At 46.5% G+C, this 19,134-nt stretch overlaps 1 protein-coding gene across 1 annotated transcript; it reads left to right on the top strand.

Annotated features, from left to right (window-relative positions):
* Positions 1 to 6,277: 6,277 nt before the first annotated feature.
* LOC118224520 (major facilitator superfamily domain-containing protein 8-like) lies at positions 6,278 to 17,365 on the top strand. The gene is made up of 12 exons (XM_035412004.1): positions 6,278 to 6,782; positions 10,101 to 10,286; positions 10,386 to 10,448; positions 11,295 to 11,414; positions 11,948 to 12,027; positions 12,267 to 12,603; positions 12,741 to 12,814; positions 13,645 to 13,858; positions 14,145 to 14,267; positions 15,157 to 15,287; positions 15,602 to 15,705; positions 16,521 to 17,365. Exons 1-11 carry the CDS (start codon positions 6,707 to 6,709, stop codon positions 15,686 to 15,688), a joined length of 1,491 nt encoding a protein of 496 aa, XP_035267895.1. The 5' UTR covers positions 6,278 to 6,706; the 3' UTR covers positions 15,689 to 15,705; positions 16,521 to 17,365.
* The last annotated feature ends 1,769 nt before the right edge of the window (positions 17,366 to 19,134 follow it).

Here is a 19,134-nt window from a genome sequence, read left to right as displayed (position 1 = left end):
CAGTGGCAGTCGTGCAGCAGAGCGCAGTGGCAGCAGAGCGCAGTGGCAGTCGTGCAGCAGAGTGCAGTGGCAGCAGAGCGCAGTGGCAGTCGTGCAGCAGAGTGCAGTGGCAGCAGGGCGCAGTGGCAGCAGGGCGCAGTGGCAGTCGTGCAGCAGAGCGCAGTGGCAGTAATGCAGTAGAGCGCAGTGGCAGCAGGGCGCAGTGGCAGTCGTGCAGCAGAGTGCAGTGGCAGCAGGGCGCAGTGGCAGTCGTGCAGCAGGGCGCAGTGGCAGTAGAGTGCAGTGGCAGCAGGGCACAGTGGCAGTCGTGCAGCAGAGCGCAGTGGCAGTAATGCAGCAGAGCGCAGTGGCAGCAGAGCGCAGTGGCAGCAGGGCGCAGTGGCAGTCGTGCAGCAGGGCGCAGTGGCAGTAATGCAGCAGAGCGCAGTAGCAGTCGTGCAGCAGAGTGAAGCAGCAGCAGAGTGCAGTGGCAGTCGTGCAGCAGGGCGCAGTGGCAGTCGTGCAGCAGAGTGCAGTGGCAGTCGTGCAGCAGAGTGAAGTGGCAGCAGAGTGCAGTGGCAGTCGTGCAGCAGGGCGCAGCAGGGCGCAGTGGCAGCAGGGCGCAGTGGCAGTAATGCAGCAGAGCGCAGTAGCAGTCGAGCAGCAGAGTGAAGTGGCAGCAGAGCGCAGTAGCAGTCGTGCAACAGAGTGAAGTGGCAGTCGTGCAGCAGGGCGCAGTGGCAGCAGGGTGCAGTGGCAGCAGGGCGCAGTGGCAGCAGAGTGCAGTGGCAGCAGAGTGCAGTGGCAGTAATGCAGCAGAGCGCAGTGACATCAGTGCGCAGTACAGTCGTGCAGCAGAGCGCAGTGGCAGTCATGCAGCTGTTGGGCGCAGTGGTATCTGTAGTTTGGAGAATGACTCCTGTCCTGAGGGAGGGGGGTATAAGGAAGCTCAGCTGCACTGTGTAGGGAGTGTGAGTGAACAGAGCCCTGCACACACAGGTGTGCTCACAGGTTTAATGTGCTGTTTCTGTGGTTCTCCAATTATAAATGCTCATGTTCCAAAAACAGCCAAAGCTGCCTCAAGAACCAGTCATGAAGATGTTTGTTTAGCGATGAGCGGTCAGTTACTGTAGCCCCGCCGCGCCCCGCCCTGCCCTGCCCTTCCCCACCCCTCCCCTCCCTGGCTAGAGGGAAGCTGGGCTGTATTACACAGATTTGGGGGGGGGTTACTGAGCTGGTGGGTTAGTTTGAGAGAGGTGTGTTTGGCTCTGCTTGTTATCCTGGTGAGGTCTGGACCCCTTCTTAGATCCAGTCCAATTAAATAAGGCTGATGCACTCACTCACCCTGTGGGTGAGAGGGGAGTACTGCAGTCCTGTAGCCCGATTCTACAGCCTCATTTACCTGTCTCCTGAGAGACCTGTCTTTATGGAACCGCATTACCCATGAGCCTCTGGAATATTCCTGCTGTTCCCACACCTGCCAGGTGTGTCCTCGAGCAGCGGGCGTGTTAACGTGTTCACCTAACCCTAACCCCAACCCCAACTGTTAAAGCTGCTAAGTTCCCATCATCTCTTCAGATTTATTCTGTTGAGGGTAAAATGGACTTTATTTAAACTGAGATGAACTGGTGGAATATTAAGAATGTTGATTAACTTTGTGTCTTATGTTTTTCTGGTGTGAAAGGGCATTTTTACAATCGTGTTCTTTGACCCTTTTTGCCATAATCTTGTATTTTTCACACCTCGCATGAATTCCCCCCTGCCTGGGGTTCTCCTGGCCTGTGCAATCCCTACAGAACTGTGCCTGTCTCTACAGAAGCTCATTTCATCATGGCTGTTTGAGTTTGAGAACTGCATTAAAAGCACATGGCAATACGATGATGTACTTACAGGCTTAAAGCTGAATACATCCCTGTATGGACTGCATCAGGTTTATGAGACTTAGTCTCTTCAGTGATTGGCTGGAAAGGCCTCCAGTCATGCTGTGATTGGCTGGAAGAGGCCTGCAGCCATGCTGTCTAAAAGAGAGCCGTGTGTCATTTTAAATTACTGATTAATTTAAAACCATGTAATGCTGTACATTTTTACTGTGACAGTTAAAGCCAAAGTACACAGTATTTATCTATAGCAAACCTTGTATGTGATGACTAACCTATGTCTATGTTACCATGGAAAAACCCAGCATTATGAACACATCATTTTTTCCCAAACCAACAGCATTAAAGTGTATATATTACCTCCTAAAGATGTTACACTACAGCTGAATCACTGAAGAGTGAAAGCACCCTTAAGACCCGCCCCTCCCATGTCCACCCACCCTTAAGACCCGCCCCTCATGTCCCACCCACCCTTAAGACCCGCCCCTCCCGTGTCCCACCCACCCTTAAGACCCGCCCCTCATGTCCCACCCACCCTTAAGACCCGCCCCTCCCGTGTCCCACCCACCCTTAAGACCCGCCCCTCCCGTGTCCCACCCACCCTTAAGACCCGCCCCTCCCGTGTCCCACCCACCCTTAAGACCCGCCCCTCATGTCCCACCCACCCTTAAGACCCGCCCCTCCCGTGTCCCACCCACCCTTAAGACCCGCCCCTCCCATGTCCCACCCACCCTTAAGACCCGCCCCTCCCATGTCCCACCCACCCTTAAGACCCGCCCCTCCCATGTCCCACCCACCCTTAAGACCTGCCCCTCCCATGTCCCACCCACCCTTAAGACCTGCCCCTCCCATGTCCCACCCACCCTTAAGACCTGCCCTTCCTGTGTTCTGCCTCCCCTCTCATGCTACTTTTACATGAATCAGACTTGTTTTAAGGGTTGCATTTACGGCACTTACGACAGTATTTTGCTGAAGTGCCGATATCACCATTTTGTGAGAATGCTGTAAAGTTGCAGGACTGCCTGGACAGTGGGGGAGGGTGCAAGGACATTGAATGTTTCTAAAATCGTCACTACACAAGTGGGGACAAGCTCATCCAGTGTATGGATGCCTCACACATGAACACAACAATCGCACGTAGCTGAGCGCAGATTAAGACCTGCAGTTTGCCATTTTCATATAAATCACTCTCCTGATTGGCTGGAACGGCTGAGAGGCCAGACCAGCCATTTTTTATTCTGTTTCAAAGAAACGTTTCAAAGAAACAATAAAATGCTGATATTTCAGAAGCAGATGTATGTAAATCTACTGTATAGCATCTCAATGAACACATTATAAATGCTTTTAATAATATGGCCCTCATATTCCAACTGTGAATAATGTTTCCACGATGTCCATGTCCACCTTGTGTAAAGCGTGGGAGGCGTGTCTAATTCCACTATTCCACACTTCTTATGCATTCATGTCAGATACTTGAGGTTTTACATTTTTAAATACAGATGTGGTTCTTATATGCAGTAAAGCATTTATCAGCTATATGATCCTAACTGAAGTGTGCAGGTTGCTTTGCACCTCCTGCCTAAGATGACCCTGTAGTTGGTTCTTTGCATGTAGATTTAAGAGCAGAACCCATTTTCCCTCTGCAGATGCATCTAAAGTGTGTTGTGGTCGGTAGCCTGATGCTAGCACTTGCCTAGCCGTTAGTCCCATGGTTGTGTTGGGCGTTCCTCTGTGTGTATCTGTACGGGCTGCAGATGTGTGTGGGCTGGACCCAGTACAGGCCCATTCAGAATGCCTGTGTGTGTGACCGTGTGTTACACCTATTTAAAAGCCTTTTTCATTTGCTAAGCGCAAAGAGGAAGATCTGCTGATGCTACATGTACGGGCATCCCTGTAATTAACATTTTTTTTAATTATAAAAAAAAAACTTTCATATTTCAGTTTAAAAGGTTTTACTTGAAGTTCTCTGTCGTGCAGCACCTTTTTACATGTCATGGACAAAGATGTGGTGTAGCAGTGAAGGTTAGCTAACGGGCAATTTCATACCGATTGTGAATGTTTCAATCTTTTGGTCAAACAAGTCTGAATGCAGTTAGGGATTCTAACAAATTAGTACTGTTGTATTTTAGACTTAGGCCAAACTACAGTGGGGGAGCAAAGAGACATCGTCTCCTCTCTTACTGAGTAAAGTGTGTTCAGATATGCAGTGTATGATAGTACTCCAGCATCAGATCTCTGTGGTCACTGTGCTGTAGTACTCCAGCGTCAGATCTCTGTGGTCACTGTGCTGTAGTACTCTAGCATCAGATCTCTGTGGTCACTGTGCTGTTGTACTCCAGCATCAGATCTCTGTGGTCACTGTGCTATAGTACTCTAGCATCAGATCTCTGTGGTCACTGTGCTGTAGTACTCTAGCATCAGATCTCTGTGGTCACTGTGCTGTAGTACTCCAGCATCAGATCTCTGTGGTCACCGCTGTACTGAGAACGTTTTGGGTGGCAGACTTTCTGATGGTCAATACAGTTCTCTGACAAACCGAAGTCCTATTTACATTTTGAATTATTTTTATAATCATTATTATTGCTACTATTAATATATAAAGGGCCAAAAATGGCATAGCTCCTCCTGCATGTTAGGTAAATACCAAAATATATTAAATAAATGGCATATTATTTTGGTCCATTTTGCTATATTGCTATATAAAGGATGTTTGGCCTAAGACTGCACTCTGTAGTAAACTTTTATTAACTTTAACTGCTATCCAGTAACAACCTGCATTTTCATTTATTTACCGTCAGTTTCATTGTGATATTTCATTAAAAATGGTTGCTTTGTATCCAGTCTGTCTCAAATATTTTGAGTGTTATGTAATTATGTACAAATAAATTTATTTCAAGTGACATGCGTTCATAATTCTTGGATAATTCTTTTGTATTTTAAAAAAGTTAGTAACAGTATATGTAATGGATTGGGCTACCAATTTGTCTCCCCTTGTTCTCTCAGGGTACTTCAGTCCTCCGCCAGCTAGAGGTCACAATAGCCTGTTTGTCAAGCCCCTTCTCATTACATTACATTACAATTATTTAGCAGATGCTTTTATCCAAAGCGACCTACAAAAGTGCATATCGTGGTCATTGGACAACTACAAAACACAGGTTCAATAAGGTACAATACTCATTTTGTACAGATATTTATAGCCAAGAACACGCTTTATAGTTCAGTTCATGCAGTGAACCTTATTACATTATTCTCATTCATTATTCTCAAACAATTATCCCATTTGCACCACCTCAGTAATCTATATTGATAAAGTAATTGCCACAAATTTAACACAGATTATGATTGACAGCTATGTTTACAAGCGACACTGACATGATGAATTCTGTTTGATTACATACTACCGTGGTCATGCTGCAGTAGTTTTAAATGTAGTACAGGGGCATGGTGGGTTTTGTTAGATACCCTGCGCTGTTAGTTCTCCCTTTTAGAAATATTGTCAGATAAAGGAATGCACACAAGGTTATGCTGCCATCTGCTGCTGGATTGCATAATATTCATTTATCCCCTGTGAAGTGAAACATTGATCATTGCATATAATGATTTTGTATAATTATATGCAAGTTCCCACTGTACTTGGAGAACAGTGTGACCTGTAGGTGTGGTTGTGATGTAAGATGGGATACTTGTGTTTTGTTTACTAAGATTTGTTTCCTTTTTGACAGGTATAAATGTCGATATTTGCGATAAATAAAGATCACCTATAGCAATCGATATTTTACAGTTAAATGATCTGAGCCGTCGTATACAGCCGGTCAGAGATATTCAGATGGAAATTTAGTACATCGGGCTGTCTGTTAACCCACAACGATGTTTTGTTAACTTACCTATAGGGTAGTTCAGGTGCTCACCGGTTTCGGTGACATTTCGCAAATGGCATCAGAAATATCGTCGACGAACCTGTTGTTGCAGATGAGCTGGTTTTAAAATAAATACGTGAAATCTCCATTAGTTTGGGAAAATATTTTTAAACACTACGGCCAATCTGTGAAACACTGGAAGCTATGTCTAATTCCCTGAATAGTTATAAAAAATAATACCGATACAATTGTGTTTACACTTTGGAAATCCATACACATTACGAAGCCTACACTACATTATAAAAATAAATTATTCCTCAACAAAAATGTTTGCAGCATAAAAAACGCCCTGTTGGCTTATCAATATTTGTTCCAGCTGAATGAATATAGTATAAAATTTAATTCGACCAAGTGACTTGTATAATTGCAGGATTGTATATTCAGAAGCTTTTTTTTTTCAATAATACTACAAAATCAATTATAAGAAAGCACTAATCACAACTTTTATTATGAAATTTCTCGCGCTTGTGTTTACCGGAAGTCCCTTACTTTTTGTGGCTCACCTGGGTTTCTCCGAGTTCTCACACCTCCTGCGATCAGATCGGTTTGGAGAAGCCGAACCGGTCCTGCGGTAGCTACGCTGCCAGTGCTTCACAAACACTGCAGTTAAATTTGTTAGATTACAGCATTATCCTACGTGTTTAGTTTGTCTGCAGTAACGTTAAACGACAAAACGTATTCTTAAATTTGAATCGCTGCTTAGTGAGCCAGTGATCATTGCCTTTAAGAGCATAGCTAGTATAGCTAATATTTAGAGTGTAGCCCGATATGTGGCCGATAATTGGACACACTACCTCTCCAATAAAACCGAGTAGCTCCCACTGGATTACCGACCTGGGACTGAGTAATTTCAACACCATTATCACCGGAAAATAGTGCTGTATCCAAACACTTGATAATTTGACAACTGGAAAGTTAATAATTATATGCGAAATGGATTATAGACGAAAAAGGAAATCGACATTTTTCACGATCGGATTAATCTTCCTTTTAAGTGGCATCGAGTATGGTAAGTTTTTATTATTTCTTTTTTGTTTATAATTTTGTTTACCAGGTACACAGATTTTTTTGCCATCGTTTCACCGTTTGTTAATCAGTAGGTCGTATGTCATCACACTATGTTCAGATGAAATGGCATCTTGGCGAATTTAGCGAAGATACGTAGCATCTCCGGTTAGACCGGTTGTCATAAACATGTCACACACCGTCCGTAATAACGTCGGATGCACCAATTGTTTATAGACTATCGGTGTTAAAAATGTGTAACGCCACGTTATTTTACCACATACATACTTTGCTATTATACATTTAGTAGACTAACGTTACACTCAAGAGGTTTTCTAGTGTTATAGGCTTGTGATGGAAATAATGTTTGTTTAATAGCCTAGTTATATGCTTCCAGTGATGGCGATAATGATTGTTTTATAGCGGTAGTAGTGATGGCTATAACATACCAGTTGAGTTTACATTACACGTTAACTCCGTTTGGTTTGGCAGTTTATATGATGGCGGTTAGCCTGATGGAGCCCGTACGCTCAGATATTGCGGATGAGGCTTTCGTTGGCCTAGTTCACTTGCAGAGTTCAGGACTGTAAACATTTTAACTATGTAAATAAAATCAGCGTGTTAAAGGCGTCATCCATCTTTTCGCCTTGGTTACCCCAATATGTACCTTTCCCTTCAAGAGGCACCTGATCGCAACTCCAGAGCCTTCTGAGTCACACACGAGTTCAAGCAGATCTCGAGCTCAGTAGCCCTGCACAAGCACGGCCCTGTCTCAGAAGTTCAGTAAAACCCGGAACCCTCCCAAATCTAGAACATGGACTGAAGTAAATATCGATGTTCCAGGTTTCACTCACATCAATTATCCAGCTAATTAATGAAATACCCCCAGGAGGCCAGCCTTTTCAATGATTAAAAATAAAAACGAACGAGTGGCATTCAAAAGGCCAATGGGAAGTGCTTTAGGATTGCCTCACTGGAATTTCATGGGGAGTTTCACTTCCCTTGTTCACAAGTCACCCAGTTTGAATTTCAGTACAGTTACACTAGCACAGTTTACTTTAGCCTCCATTTATTTCTACACCCACATGTGTGTGAACTTTGGTCACTGTTTGTTTGACCGCTCTCCACACTGCATGTGCGTAAGATTCAGATGAACCCGGCCTCCTGACCTGGCTTCATGCCACAGCCTGCAGTTTCTGCAACTGCGTAGTGGAGGTGGAAAGTCCAGGGGTCAGAAAGTAGAAGTCACTAATTGGTTCTACCTCCTGGCCGAGTTGCTAATTAGCAAATCCAGGTGATTGGAACAAAATACTGGGGCGGTCTTGTACTTTCTGAACCTGGATTTTCCGCCTCTGCTGCGTAGCCACCCTGCTGTGTATTGTCTCCTGGAATCATCTTGACCTCGGGCTGTGTTTCAGTCGGGCTCGGTCAGTTTCAGTGCGCATATTTGGTCTCTGACACAGCCCTTGTTAGGCCTTTTTTAAATGCGCACCCTCACAAGGTCTGTTCAGTGACCTTGAGATAGGCCTGGAGAAATTTTTTTCACGTGAACGATAATGTATAATTACGTTTATTTAATTTGATGAAATCCGTGGAAGTTTGAGATGAACTAATGAAATGAGTTGACTCTTCATTCCCATACCTTAACCATTTTAACCCTATTTGAGCTGGATTCGTTTTACAGAGAGTTGTGCTGTAATGAGGTTTTCAAGATGTCTTGTCTGATCTATTTGTACTGGATTAACAATTTCTGTAATTTCTCAGAAATGACTGCAGATAGCCCGGACGTAAACGTCACTAATTGCATGCATGTGGAGAAACTAACGAGTGGGCAGGCGGCAGATTCAGATCTTCTGACTCCTGGTCACCAGAAAGAAAGGCAAACTTTCCACACACAGTTACATTCCTGCAGGTCCCCTCAGACTGGGCTGCTATTAGGCTACTGAAGGACTTTGGCGTTTCTGCGAAACACAGAAGATAAATCGCTTCACTGTTTCGACATTCCTGAGCTGTAAAATCTACAGACATTGCAGATTTGTCCTGTATTACAATAGGGCATCCCGTCAGTAATCACTTAAATCACATAACCTCCCTGCGTGAGATAATGCAGCTCCAATAGGGCTCTTGTTTTTCACTTAGAGAGTTGAGATCCTCTCCAGGGGCGTGAATGAGGGTCTCGGACATGGCAGTACAGTGCAGGAACAGGGCAGCATTCAGCTTCAGGCGTGTAGCGTGCAGAGGAACAGCTTCAGACGTGTAGCGTGCAGAGGAACAGCTTCAGACGTGTAGTGTGCAGAGGAACAGCTTCAGACGTGTAGTGTGCAGAGGAACAGCTTCAGACGTGTAGCGTGCAGAGGAACAGCTACAGACGTGTAGCGTGTAGAGGAACAGCTACAGATGTGTAGCGTGCAGAGGAACAGCTACAGACCTGTAGCGTGTAGAGGAACAGCTACAGACGTGTAGCGTGTAGAGGAACAGCTACAGACGTGTAGCGTGTAGAGGAACAGCTTCAGACGTGTAGCGTGCAGAGGAACAGCTACAGACGTGTAGTGTGCAGAGGAACAGCTTCAGACGTGTAGCGTGCAGAGGAACAGCTACAGACGTGTAGCGTGTAGAGGAACAGCTACAGACGTGTAGCGTGTAGAGGAACAGTGGCAGCAGTGTAGTATAATGGCTAAGGAGTTGGTCTTGTAACCTAAAGGTCACTGGTTCGATTACCCGGTAGGACACTGCCGTTGTACCCTTGAGCAAGGTACTTAACCCTCATTACTCTAGTATATATCCAGCTGGATAATTGGATACAATGTAAGTCGCTCTGGATAAGAGCGTCTGCTAAATGCCTGGAATGTAATGTAATGGAACAGCTTCAGAGCAGCAGGCTCAGACATGAAGAGGAACAGGCTGTATTCAGGATGAGTTTCTTAGTTTGGAGACCTCCTTAACCTTTATGTCAAAGTGAATTTTCATCTAATGCAATAAAATACAGATTTATCATGTTATCCTGACATCTTTTCAAGGTCCGTCTGCACTAAACTCTGTTCTGATGCGTAAACATAAGAGATTTGCCTGCGTGCTACAGCAAACAGAAATGAGGAAATGCAGAAATACAGTTTACGTTCAGTTCACCTGAATGTCCTGTAGCAGGTGATCTGAAGCTGAAGCTGAATATCCTGTAGCAGGTGAACTGCAGGTGATCTGAAGCTGAAGCTGAATGTCCTGTAGCAGGTGAACTGCAGGTGATCTGAAGCTGAAGCTGAATGTCCTGTACCAGGTGAACTGCAGGTGATCTGAAGCTGAAGCTGTTTGTTTGTGGGCTCCTCAGCGGTGATCCTGCCCACCATATGGATGTACCTGCAGACGCTGGGCGCGGCTCCGTACTTCCTGGGTCTGGGGCTGTCGGCCTTCAGCCTGAGCGGCCTGCTCTGCGGGCCTCTCTTTGGGCTCTGGTCCGACCACACCCGCACCACCAAGGGCGTCATTCTCTTCTCAAACGTCTTCGAGATCATCGGTAAGCAGCAGTGCAGGCTTAATTGAAATATGCTAAAAATAATAACAACAACAACAATAACGATGCTAATGGATACCTCTCTCTCTTTCTCGCTCACAGGTAACTTCATGTACTTCCTGGGCTATTCTAAGTGGCTTTTGTTGGGCAGTCGGTTTGTGGCAGGTGAGAAAGTCCCGTCTGTGCTCTGATGTCATCAGCTCGGCGTGTTGTGACTGAGCACGTGCAGTGTGCAGTAGTGACTGTGTGTGCAGTGTACAGTAGTGACTGAGCATGTGCAGTGTGCAGTAGTGACTGAGTGTGCAGTGTGCAGTAGTGACTGTGTGTGCAGTGTACAGTAGTGACTGAGCACGTGCAGTGTGCAGTAGTGACTGTGTGTGCAGTGTACAGTAGTGACTGAGCACGTGCAGTGTGCAGTAGTGACTGAGTGTGTGCAGTGTGCAGTAGTGACTGAGCGTGTGCAGTGTGCAGTAGTGACTGAGCACGTGCAGTGTGCAGTAGTGACTGAGTGTGTGCAGTGTGCAGTAGTGACTGAGTGTTTTCAGTAGTGACTGAGTGTGTGCAGTGTGCAGTAGTGACTGAGCACGTGCAGTGTGCAGTAGTGACTGAGTGTGTGCAGTGTGCAGTAGTGACTGAGTGTTTTCAGTAGTGACTGAGCGTGTGCAGTGTGCAGTAGTGACTGAGTATGTGCAGTGTGCAGTAGTGACTGAGTGTGTGCAGTGTGCAGAAGTGACTGAGTGTGTTCAGTAGTGACTGTGTGTATGCAGTGTGCAGAAGTGACTGAGTGTGTGCAGTGTGCAGTAGTGACTGAGTGTGTTCAGTAGTGACTGAGCGTGTGCAGTGTGCAGTAGTGACTGAGTGTGTGCAGTGTGCAGTAGTGACTGAGTGTGTGCAGTGTGCAGTAGTGACTGAGTGTGTGCAGTGTGCAGTGTGCAGTAGTAACTGAGCGTACTCGTGCAGTGTGCAGTGTGCAGTGTGCCTGGCTGAGCAGGCTCCTGTGTTTCGGTGCAGGTATCGGGACAGGCGCTGGCTCTTCTATTTTCGGGTTCCTGACGCGGAACACCGCCTCAGAGGACCGCGCCACCGTCTTCGCTGTTGTCATGGCGTGTCGGCAGGTCGGCCTGCTGATTGGTCAGTATTCTCACTTGTGTGAAAGTGTCTGTAAGTGTGCAGTCACTTAACAGGGTGTTGGGTCCCCACGGACCTGCGTGCTCCGTGCCACAGAGACTGCCGGTGTCTGGAGTGCATGAGCAGGAGGAAGACCACACTGCTCTACCGCCTGCTCACGCTGCTTTGGGCATCTTTGCAAAATATCCCATAAATACTCAACAGGGTTCTGTGTGTCTGTGTGTCTGTTTGTCTGTGTGGTTGTGTGATTGTGTGTCTGTGTATCTGTGTCTGTATGGTTGTGTGTCTGTGTACTGTGTGTGTGTGTCTGTGTATCTGTGTATCTGTCTGTGTGTCTGTGTATATAGTTATCTATCTGTGCATCTGTGTATCTGTGTGTCTGTGCATCTATGTATCTGTCTGTGTATCTGTGTGTCTGTGTGTCTGTGTATCTGTGTGTCTGTGTATCTGTGTCTGTGTGTCTGTGTATCTCTGTGGTTCTGTGTCTGTGTGTCTGTCCTGCTCTTACCCTGTGTTTGTGTATCTTCTGTTTCCAGGTCCAGCGTTCAACATCTTCCTCAGACTGTGCGATTTCCAGCTGGGGCCGTTTGTGGTGAACAAATACACAGCCCCCGGGGTGAGGCTCGCTCCCTCAGCGTTAGATCAGGACTCTGTGGTGCTGTGGGGGGTGTGTGTGTGTGTGTGTGTGTGTTTGCGTGCGAGTTGTGTGTGTGTGTGTGTGTTGTGTTTTTGCATGCGGGTTGTGTGTGTGTGTGTGTGTGTGTGTGTTTGCGTGTGAGTTGTGTGTGTGTGTGTGTTTTTGCATGCGGGTTGTGTGTGTGTGTGTGTGTGTAACTCTGTGTCTCTCTGTTTCAGCTCTTCATGTGTGCGCTCTGGCTCCTGATGCAGCTGGTGGTGCTCTTCCTATACTGGGACCTGCCTCCACAGGGGCCCGGGGTCAGGGTGGGCCCGGAGGGAGGGGGGGAGGGAGAGAAAGAGGGAGAGACGGAGGGAGAGGCGGAGGGAGGTGAAGACGAAGAGAAACCTCTGATGAGCCCGAAAGAGACCGGAGGTTCCTATGGCTCCATCCGCTCCAGCCAATCAGAGAGCTCACTCGTCTCCAATGGCAACCTGCCCTACCTCTCTCCACCCGCCTCGCCCCCTCCACAGCCCACAAACTCGAACCCTTTCAGGAACTTCAGCAGCAGCAGAGGTGAGACCCCCCCCACCCTGGTTGGGGGGAGGGGAGGGATGGTGATGCTGCCTGATTATATTGGTGTTCCAGGGACTCCTTCTCCAGTTTTCTTCTCTCTCTCTCTCTCTGTCTCTCCCCCCTCCCCCTCTCTGTAGAGTACCTGAGGGAGGAGGTGGTTGTGCTTCTTGCTGCTCAGTTCATCACACTGTTCAACCAGACTGCACTGGAGGTGGGTCCTTCCGTAACCACTCACCCAATTCAGCCAGAACCACACCGAATCACTCACCCCAATTCAGCCAGAGCCACACCGAATCACTCACCCAATTCAGCCAGAACCACACCGAATCACTCACCCAATTCAGCCAGAGCCACACCGAATCACTCACCCAATTCAGCCAGAACCACACCGAATCACTCACCCAAATCAGCCAGAACCACACCGAATCACTCACCCAGTTCAGCCAGAGCCACACCGAATCACTCACCCAAATCTCACCTGAGCTGTGGAGTGAGTCACAGTAACACAGGGAGTCTGAGCTGTGGAGTGAGTCACAGTAACACAGGGAGTCTGTGCTGAGGAGTGAGTCACAGTAACACAGGGAGTCTGTGCTGTGGAGTGATTCACAGTAACACAGGGAGTCTGTGCTGTGGAGTGAGTCACAGTAACATAGGGAGTCTGTGCTAAGTCACAGTAACACAGGGAGTCTGTGTTGAGGAGTGAGTCACAGTAACACAGGGAGTCTGTGCTGAGGAGTGAGTCACAGTAACACAGGGAGTCTGTGCTGTGGAGTGAGTCACAGTAACATAGGGAGTCTGTGCTAAGTCACAGTAACACAGGGAGTCTGTGTTGAGGAGTGAGTCACAGTAACACAGGGAGTCTGTGCTGAGGAGTGAGTCACAGTAACACAGGGAGTCTGTGCTGAGTCACAGTAACACAGGGAGTCTGTGCTGAGGAGTGAGTCGCAGTAACACAGGGAGTCTGTGCTGAGTCACAGTAACACAGGGAGTCTGAGCTGTGGAGGTCACCATAGCGCCCATCTCTCTCTGCTGTGCCCCCAGACGATGGTGACCCCGCTGACGCAGAGATTCTTTAATTTCGGGGAGCTGGAGAACAGCGTGATGTACTGCCTGTGCGGCGTGGAGGTCATCGCCGGCTTCTTCTTCGTGCGCTGGCTGAGCCGCAGGGCGAAGGAGCGCCTCCTGCTGGCCGTGGGGCTCCTCATCTGCAACATCGCCTGCGTCTGGTGCCTGGTGTTCCTGGCCAGACCGCAAGGTGAGCCCCGCCTGTACCCCGCCCATGCCCCGCCCTCGAGCCTCCTACCCCGCCCTGCCCCACCCTGCCCCGCCCCTGAACCTCTCACCCCGCCCTGCCCTGAACCTCCCACCCCACCCCACCCCACCCCACCCCACCCCACCCCGCACAACCCCTCCTCCCCCCACACATCCCCCCTCCCTCTCCTCCCCCACCTTCACTCTCTTCTCTCTCTCTCCTTCTCCCCCACCCTAACCCCCCTCTCTCTCTCCTCCCCCACTCTCAAACCCCTCTCTCTCTCCTCCAGGTGGGTTTGCCTGGTTGCTGACGGAGTTCATCATCGGGGTGTTCCTGCAGGTTCTGGGGCTCCCCTTCGTCGCTGTTGCCCAGGTGTCCCTGTTCTCTAAGGTAACAGCAGAGAAGACTCAAGGTGAGCGACACTGCCCTCCATTGACGGAAATTGGTACTGCCACACATTTGTGAAATATAACTAAATTAATTCTCAAGTAAAACTATAAAATGAACTACACATGCACTTCCTGCTTACTGCATAGTTGGTCTGTAATCGACTAATTAATAATATGAATATTTAATAGTAGAAATGCATATTTGGGTGGGTAGGTAAATGGGCCTTTAACTGAAACTGTTAAATAGTTTATTTTAAACGTGCTCTTAATGCACTTAACCCTGTACTTGTGTGCTTTTTGTAACTGGCTCAGGAAACACAGCTTGGACTAATAAAAAGCTGCATTATAATAATGTAATCAGGCAGTGAATGTACCTGCCAAGGTGAAGGTATTTTAACACGACCTTTCAAAATCTCCAGGGTGAAAATGATGCTTAGAATTTTAGTAAAAGTTTAATTAACATGCTACATTATTCATGTAAAGACTTCTCATTATGCAAGACCCATTTCCCTGGGTGGCTGAAATAAAACATGCGTGTGTGTGTGCCTGCCTGTGTGTGTGTGTGCGTCTGTGTGTGTGTGTGCCCGTGCGTGTGTGTGCGCGTGTGTGTGTGTGTGTGTGCGTCTGTGCGTCTGTCTGTGCGTGTGTGTGTATGCCTGTGTGTGTGTGTCCGTGTGTGTGCCTGTGTGTGTGTGCCCGTGCGTGTGTGTGTATGCCTGTGTGTGTGTGTGTGTGTGCGTGTGTATGCCTGTGTGTGTGTGTGTGTGTGTGTGTGCCCGTGCGTGTGTGCGCGCGCCCGTGTGTGTGTGTGTGTGTGTGTGTATGCCTATGCCTGTTTGTGTGTTTGTGTGTGTGTGTGTGTGTATGCCTGTTTGTGTGTGTGTGTGTGTATGCCTGTGTGTGTGTGTGTAGGGTTCAGTCAGGGCGTGCGGCGGTCGGTGGGGGGGTTGGCCACCATCCTGGGGCCCCTGTGGGCCGGAGGACTGACAGACAACCTGTACATCATGCTGGGAGTGATGATGGGCCTGCTGGCTCTGCTCACTGTGAGTACTGTGTGTGTGTGCATGTGCGTGTGCGTAATTCTGCATTGCCCTTGCTCTGATTTAGAATGCTAATGCTACAGCTTTTGCTTGAAGTTCAGTGTTTCTCTCAGAAAATTGTTTGGTCGTGGGGGTTGGGGTAAATGCTAAATGCTTGTAGACTGAAAATGAAGCTTTGCAAGGTTGTGATTTGCATTTCTGTTCCCATGTTCTAAAATGTCTAAATGTGTGTGTGTGCGTGTGCGCTTGTGCACATGTGCGTGCGTACGTGTGCGTGTGTGTGTGTGTGTGTGTGTGTGTGTATGTGCGTCTCTTAGGTCATGATGTTTGTCTCCTATGACCGGCTGGTGGAGCCCCGCGTGGTGGAGCATGCTGACAGTCATGAGGAAGAGGAGGAGAGCTAGCAGCCTCGCACAGTCAGGTGAGCGTCAGGACAGGGGCGTAGGACTCAGGTGAGGGGTGTAGGATACAGGTGAGGGGCGTAGGACACAGGTGAGGGGTGTAGGATACAGGTGAGGGGCGTAGGACACAGGTGAGGGGCGTAGGACACAGGGGAGGGGCGTAGGACACAGGGGAGGGGCGTAGGATACAGGTGAGGGGCGTAGGACACAGGTGAGGGGCGTAGGATACAGGTGAGGGGCGTAGGACACAGGTGAGGGGTGTAGGATACAGGTGAGGGGCGTAGGACACAGGTGAGGGGCGTAGGACACAGGAGGGGCGTAGGATACAGGTGAGGGGCGTAGGACACAGGTGAGGGGTGTAGGATACAGGTGAGGGGCGTAGGACACAGATGAGGGGTGTAGGATACAGGTGAGAGGTGTACGACACAGTTTAGGACTGTAGGATGCAGATGAGGGGTGTAGCATACAGGTGAGGGGCGTAGGATGCAGGTGAGGGGTGTAGGATACAGGTGAGAGGTGTACGACACAGTTGAGGGGCGTAGGACACAGGGGAGGGGTGTAGGATACAGGTGAATGAGGTGTACGACACAGTTGAGGGGTGTAGGACGCAGGTGAGGGGTGTAGGACACAGATGAGGGGTGTAGGACACAGGTGAGGGGTGTAGGGCACAGGTGAGGGGCGTAGGACACAGGTGAGGGGTGTAGGGCACAGGTTAGGGACCAAATCTCCCAGTTCATCTGGGAAAAATTACAGCTTATTGGCTGTAATACTCTGGGCAGTGGATCACACGCGTGTGGTATCAGTGAGGGGAAAGCGGTTTGCTCTCTGTCTGCAGGTTTGGGGATGGTGTGTGTCTTCAGACTGCGGGGGTGTGGACATGTGCGGATGGAAGAGTTTGGGACCAGCTGCGGAGTGGACAGACTCTACATGCCCAGCCCAACACTACACTGTGAATCGTTTATATTTCCTGTGGAAAGTCTTTAAAAACCCAAATAGGATGTGCGAGGTGTTGTCCTGTTTGCACCAGGAAATCAGTCTTTATGTTTCGGCCGCACAGATGCAAAAAAACTACAGGGTTTACGTCAAAGATGTGACCACACACCGGCCAATCCTGCCCCTTCCTACATTCCATTTAAAGGGGCGGTACTAGATTTTGATTTTTATTGTGTTTAAGGCAGCATAACCTATTTCTTTGCTGTCAAATTGAGCTGGACCGTATACCCTTTATTCAATATTACACTTCCTTTCAAATGAATGCCTGTTACAGATAGTTCATTCATCAGTGCTTCATTGTCACTTGATAAGCTTCAGTCGATGGTTATAAGAGCAGGAAGCCATTTTCCTCAGTTTTATTCTGCTGGATCTGCTGCACTTTCTGCTCTGGCCTCTAGAGGTCCCCACACCCTTGATTTTGATTTTACTGTGACTGCCATTATAAATCTGACCTCAAAAAAATAACCAGATACACAAAACACCATTTTTTAAAATGAATGTTCAGTTAGCTGTTTAGAAATGGAGATTCACATTTTTTTATTTATTTTAAAATTGTATTAAATTATTATTATTTTAATAAGCTCATGTATAGAGTACATAAACCATACTATGTGGAATCTTTTGGCTTTGAGGGAATATTTAAACTTCAAATTGATCAACAAAATAAAAATGCTTCTGTTCTCTGTGGTGGTACTGGTATTCTGAGGTTTTGTCTGTGTGGGATGCGTCAGGTGGAGATGGGATGGGCGGGGGGCGGGGGGGGGGGGGGGGGGGGGGGGGGGGGGTCGGGGGGTCGGGGGGGATACCGTAACCGTGCTTCATCACAGGACCCTTTTCCATCCCGTTTGGAGCTCCGCACCATGTTCCTTAGAATAATAACAAATTGTACAGAAGCTTGTTTGACAAAACATTCCTCAACCAGGATCCATCTACAGTTTTAATTCTTGCTGAAATGTGTGAGCGAAAAGTATACAAAATACAATATTTGCAGAATCTGGTTGGTTTTCATTTAAGTGTGAATAAGTAGCATATTAAATTTGAACTTGCAATTTATTGGCTAATGAATCAATTTATTTTTGTGATTTGTGATTTTGTTGCTATGTGGTGCTTTCATCCTGCGTAAAAAGTTCAATAATTATCATAAATTGAGTTCGCATCTCTGTCTAAATGGTACTCATAGAGGAACCAAGCAGAACTTTGAATTTATGCATTAATAACTAATCTAATTGACTAATACATTTTTTGACATATTTTTTATTTAGTGACTTAGGTGGCATGGTGATTTGTTTGTGAGGGAATGGGACAGGTGATTTAATATTCACTTCATCTGTGCTGCATGTGTGATGGACCTTCATATTCAGATGTTAAACATAAAATATATAAATAAGAAAAAAAAGATTGATCCGAACTGAAAAGTCAGAATTTTACACTGCGCTCATTACCTCTGCTTGAAGTCTGATTTTATAAATGATATTATTTCTTTGAAATTATTATTTTTTATTTCTGTAATCAGACTGTAAATATTTAAATTTAAGAATTAACAGAATATTTATTTTACGGGAGCACTTTATCGCTTCACTGTCTCATGTCTTCCCTAATACATGTCAGAAAGAATCGCATTATCATGCTAAATACTGTGACAGAAAACAAACATCTGAGTATTTTATTAAAATGTAATTTTCACATTTCACAATTAAATAATTAATTTATTTATTATTTGCATGAATAAAGAACAAATGCTGGAGAGGCTGGAAACCCTACAGGGCTTATACTAGAACCTCACATTAAGAAACAAAAGCACTTCAAATGAAGCACAAAAAGGATTCCATACACTGTATTTAACTGTAATTTAAATACCTTATTTAGAAGCAATAATAATGAAAATAACTAATTGAATTGTGAAATTAGAAAAGGGAGAGTGACAATATAAAGAAAATAAGGGGAAAATATTATCACGTTGATTTAATAAAACAATGACACTGTTTAAACTATTAATTATTAATGTCACCATGAAATGCTATACGTAGTAAGATCTTTGATCTGAAGATTTGAAAATGTATTAAAAAGCCTTAAATTATAAATATAATTTGGGCTGTTTTTCTTAATTAGAAAACAAGTCATATTTAATCTCTTAGTGGTCGCTTTCTATTACACAGTAAAAGCCAGTAAGGACATTGTGTAAGCAGGTAACCCCCATAATAAGTAGTGATGTGAAAAGTCTTGTTTGTTTCCATATAAATGGTTTGTAATTGTGTGAAACTAATTTGTGAAATAAGTAGCATGCAACAGAAAAAAAAAATCCCCCCAAAAAATTTCAATTTAAGTATATTCTTTATAAATATGTAAAATGTATCCTTCAGATGGTTATTTGGCTACATAAAATACCTGGTGTAAATGGAAGTAAATGTGAAATTTGAATTGTGCACATAAATTACACACAGAATCAGATGATCACC

This window comes from Anguilla anguilla, chromosome 4, assembly GCF_013347855.1.
Source record: "Anguilla anguilla isolate fAngAng1 chromosome 4, fAngAng1.pri, whole genome shotgun sequence".
NCBI lineage: Eukaryota > Metazoa > Chordata > Actinopteri > Anguilliformes > Anguillidae > Anguilla > Anguilla anguilla.
This window is presented reverse-complemented; position numbering and strand designations above follow the sequence as displayed.

Coding starts and splice junctions, on each gene's coding strand:
- LOC118224520 (XM_035412004.1), top strand. CDS start 6,707: ATGGATTATAGACGAAAAAGGAAATCGACATTTTTCACGATCGGATTA. Junction 10,449..11,294: donor GGGCAGTCGGTTTGTGGCAG/GTGAGAAAGTCC, acceptor GTTTCGGTGCAG/GTATCGGGACAGGCGCTGGC. Junction 11,415..11,947: donor GCAGGTCGGCCTGCTGATTG/GTCAGTATTCTC, acceptor TTCTGTTTCCAG/GTCCAGCGTTCAACATCTTC.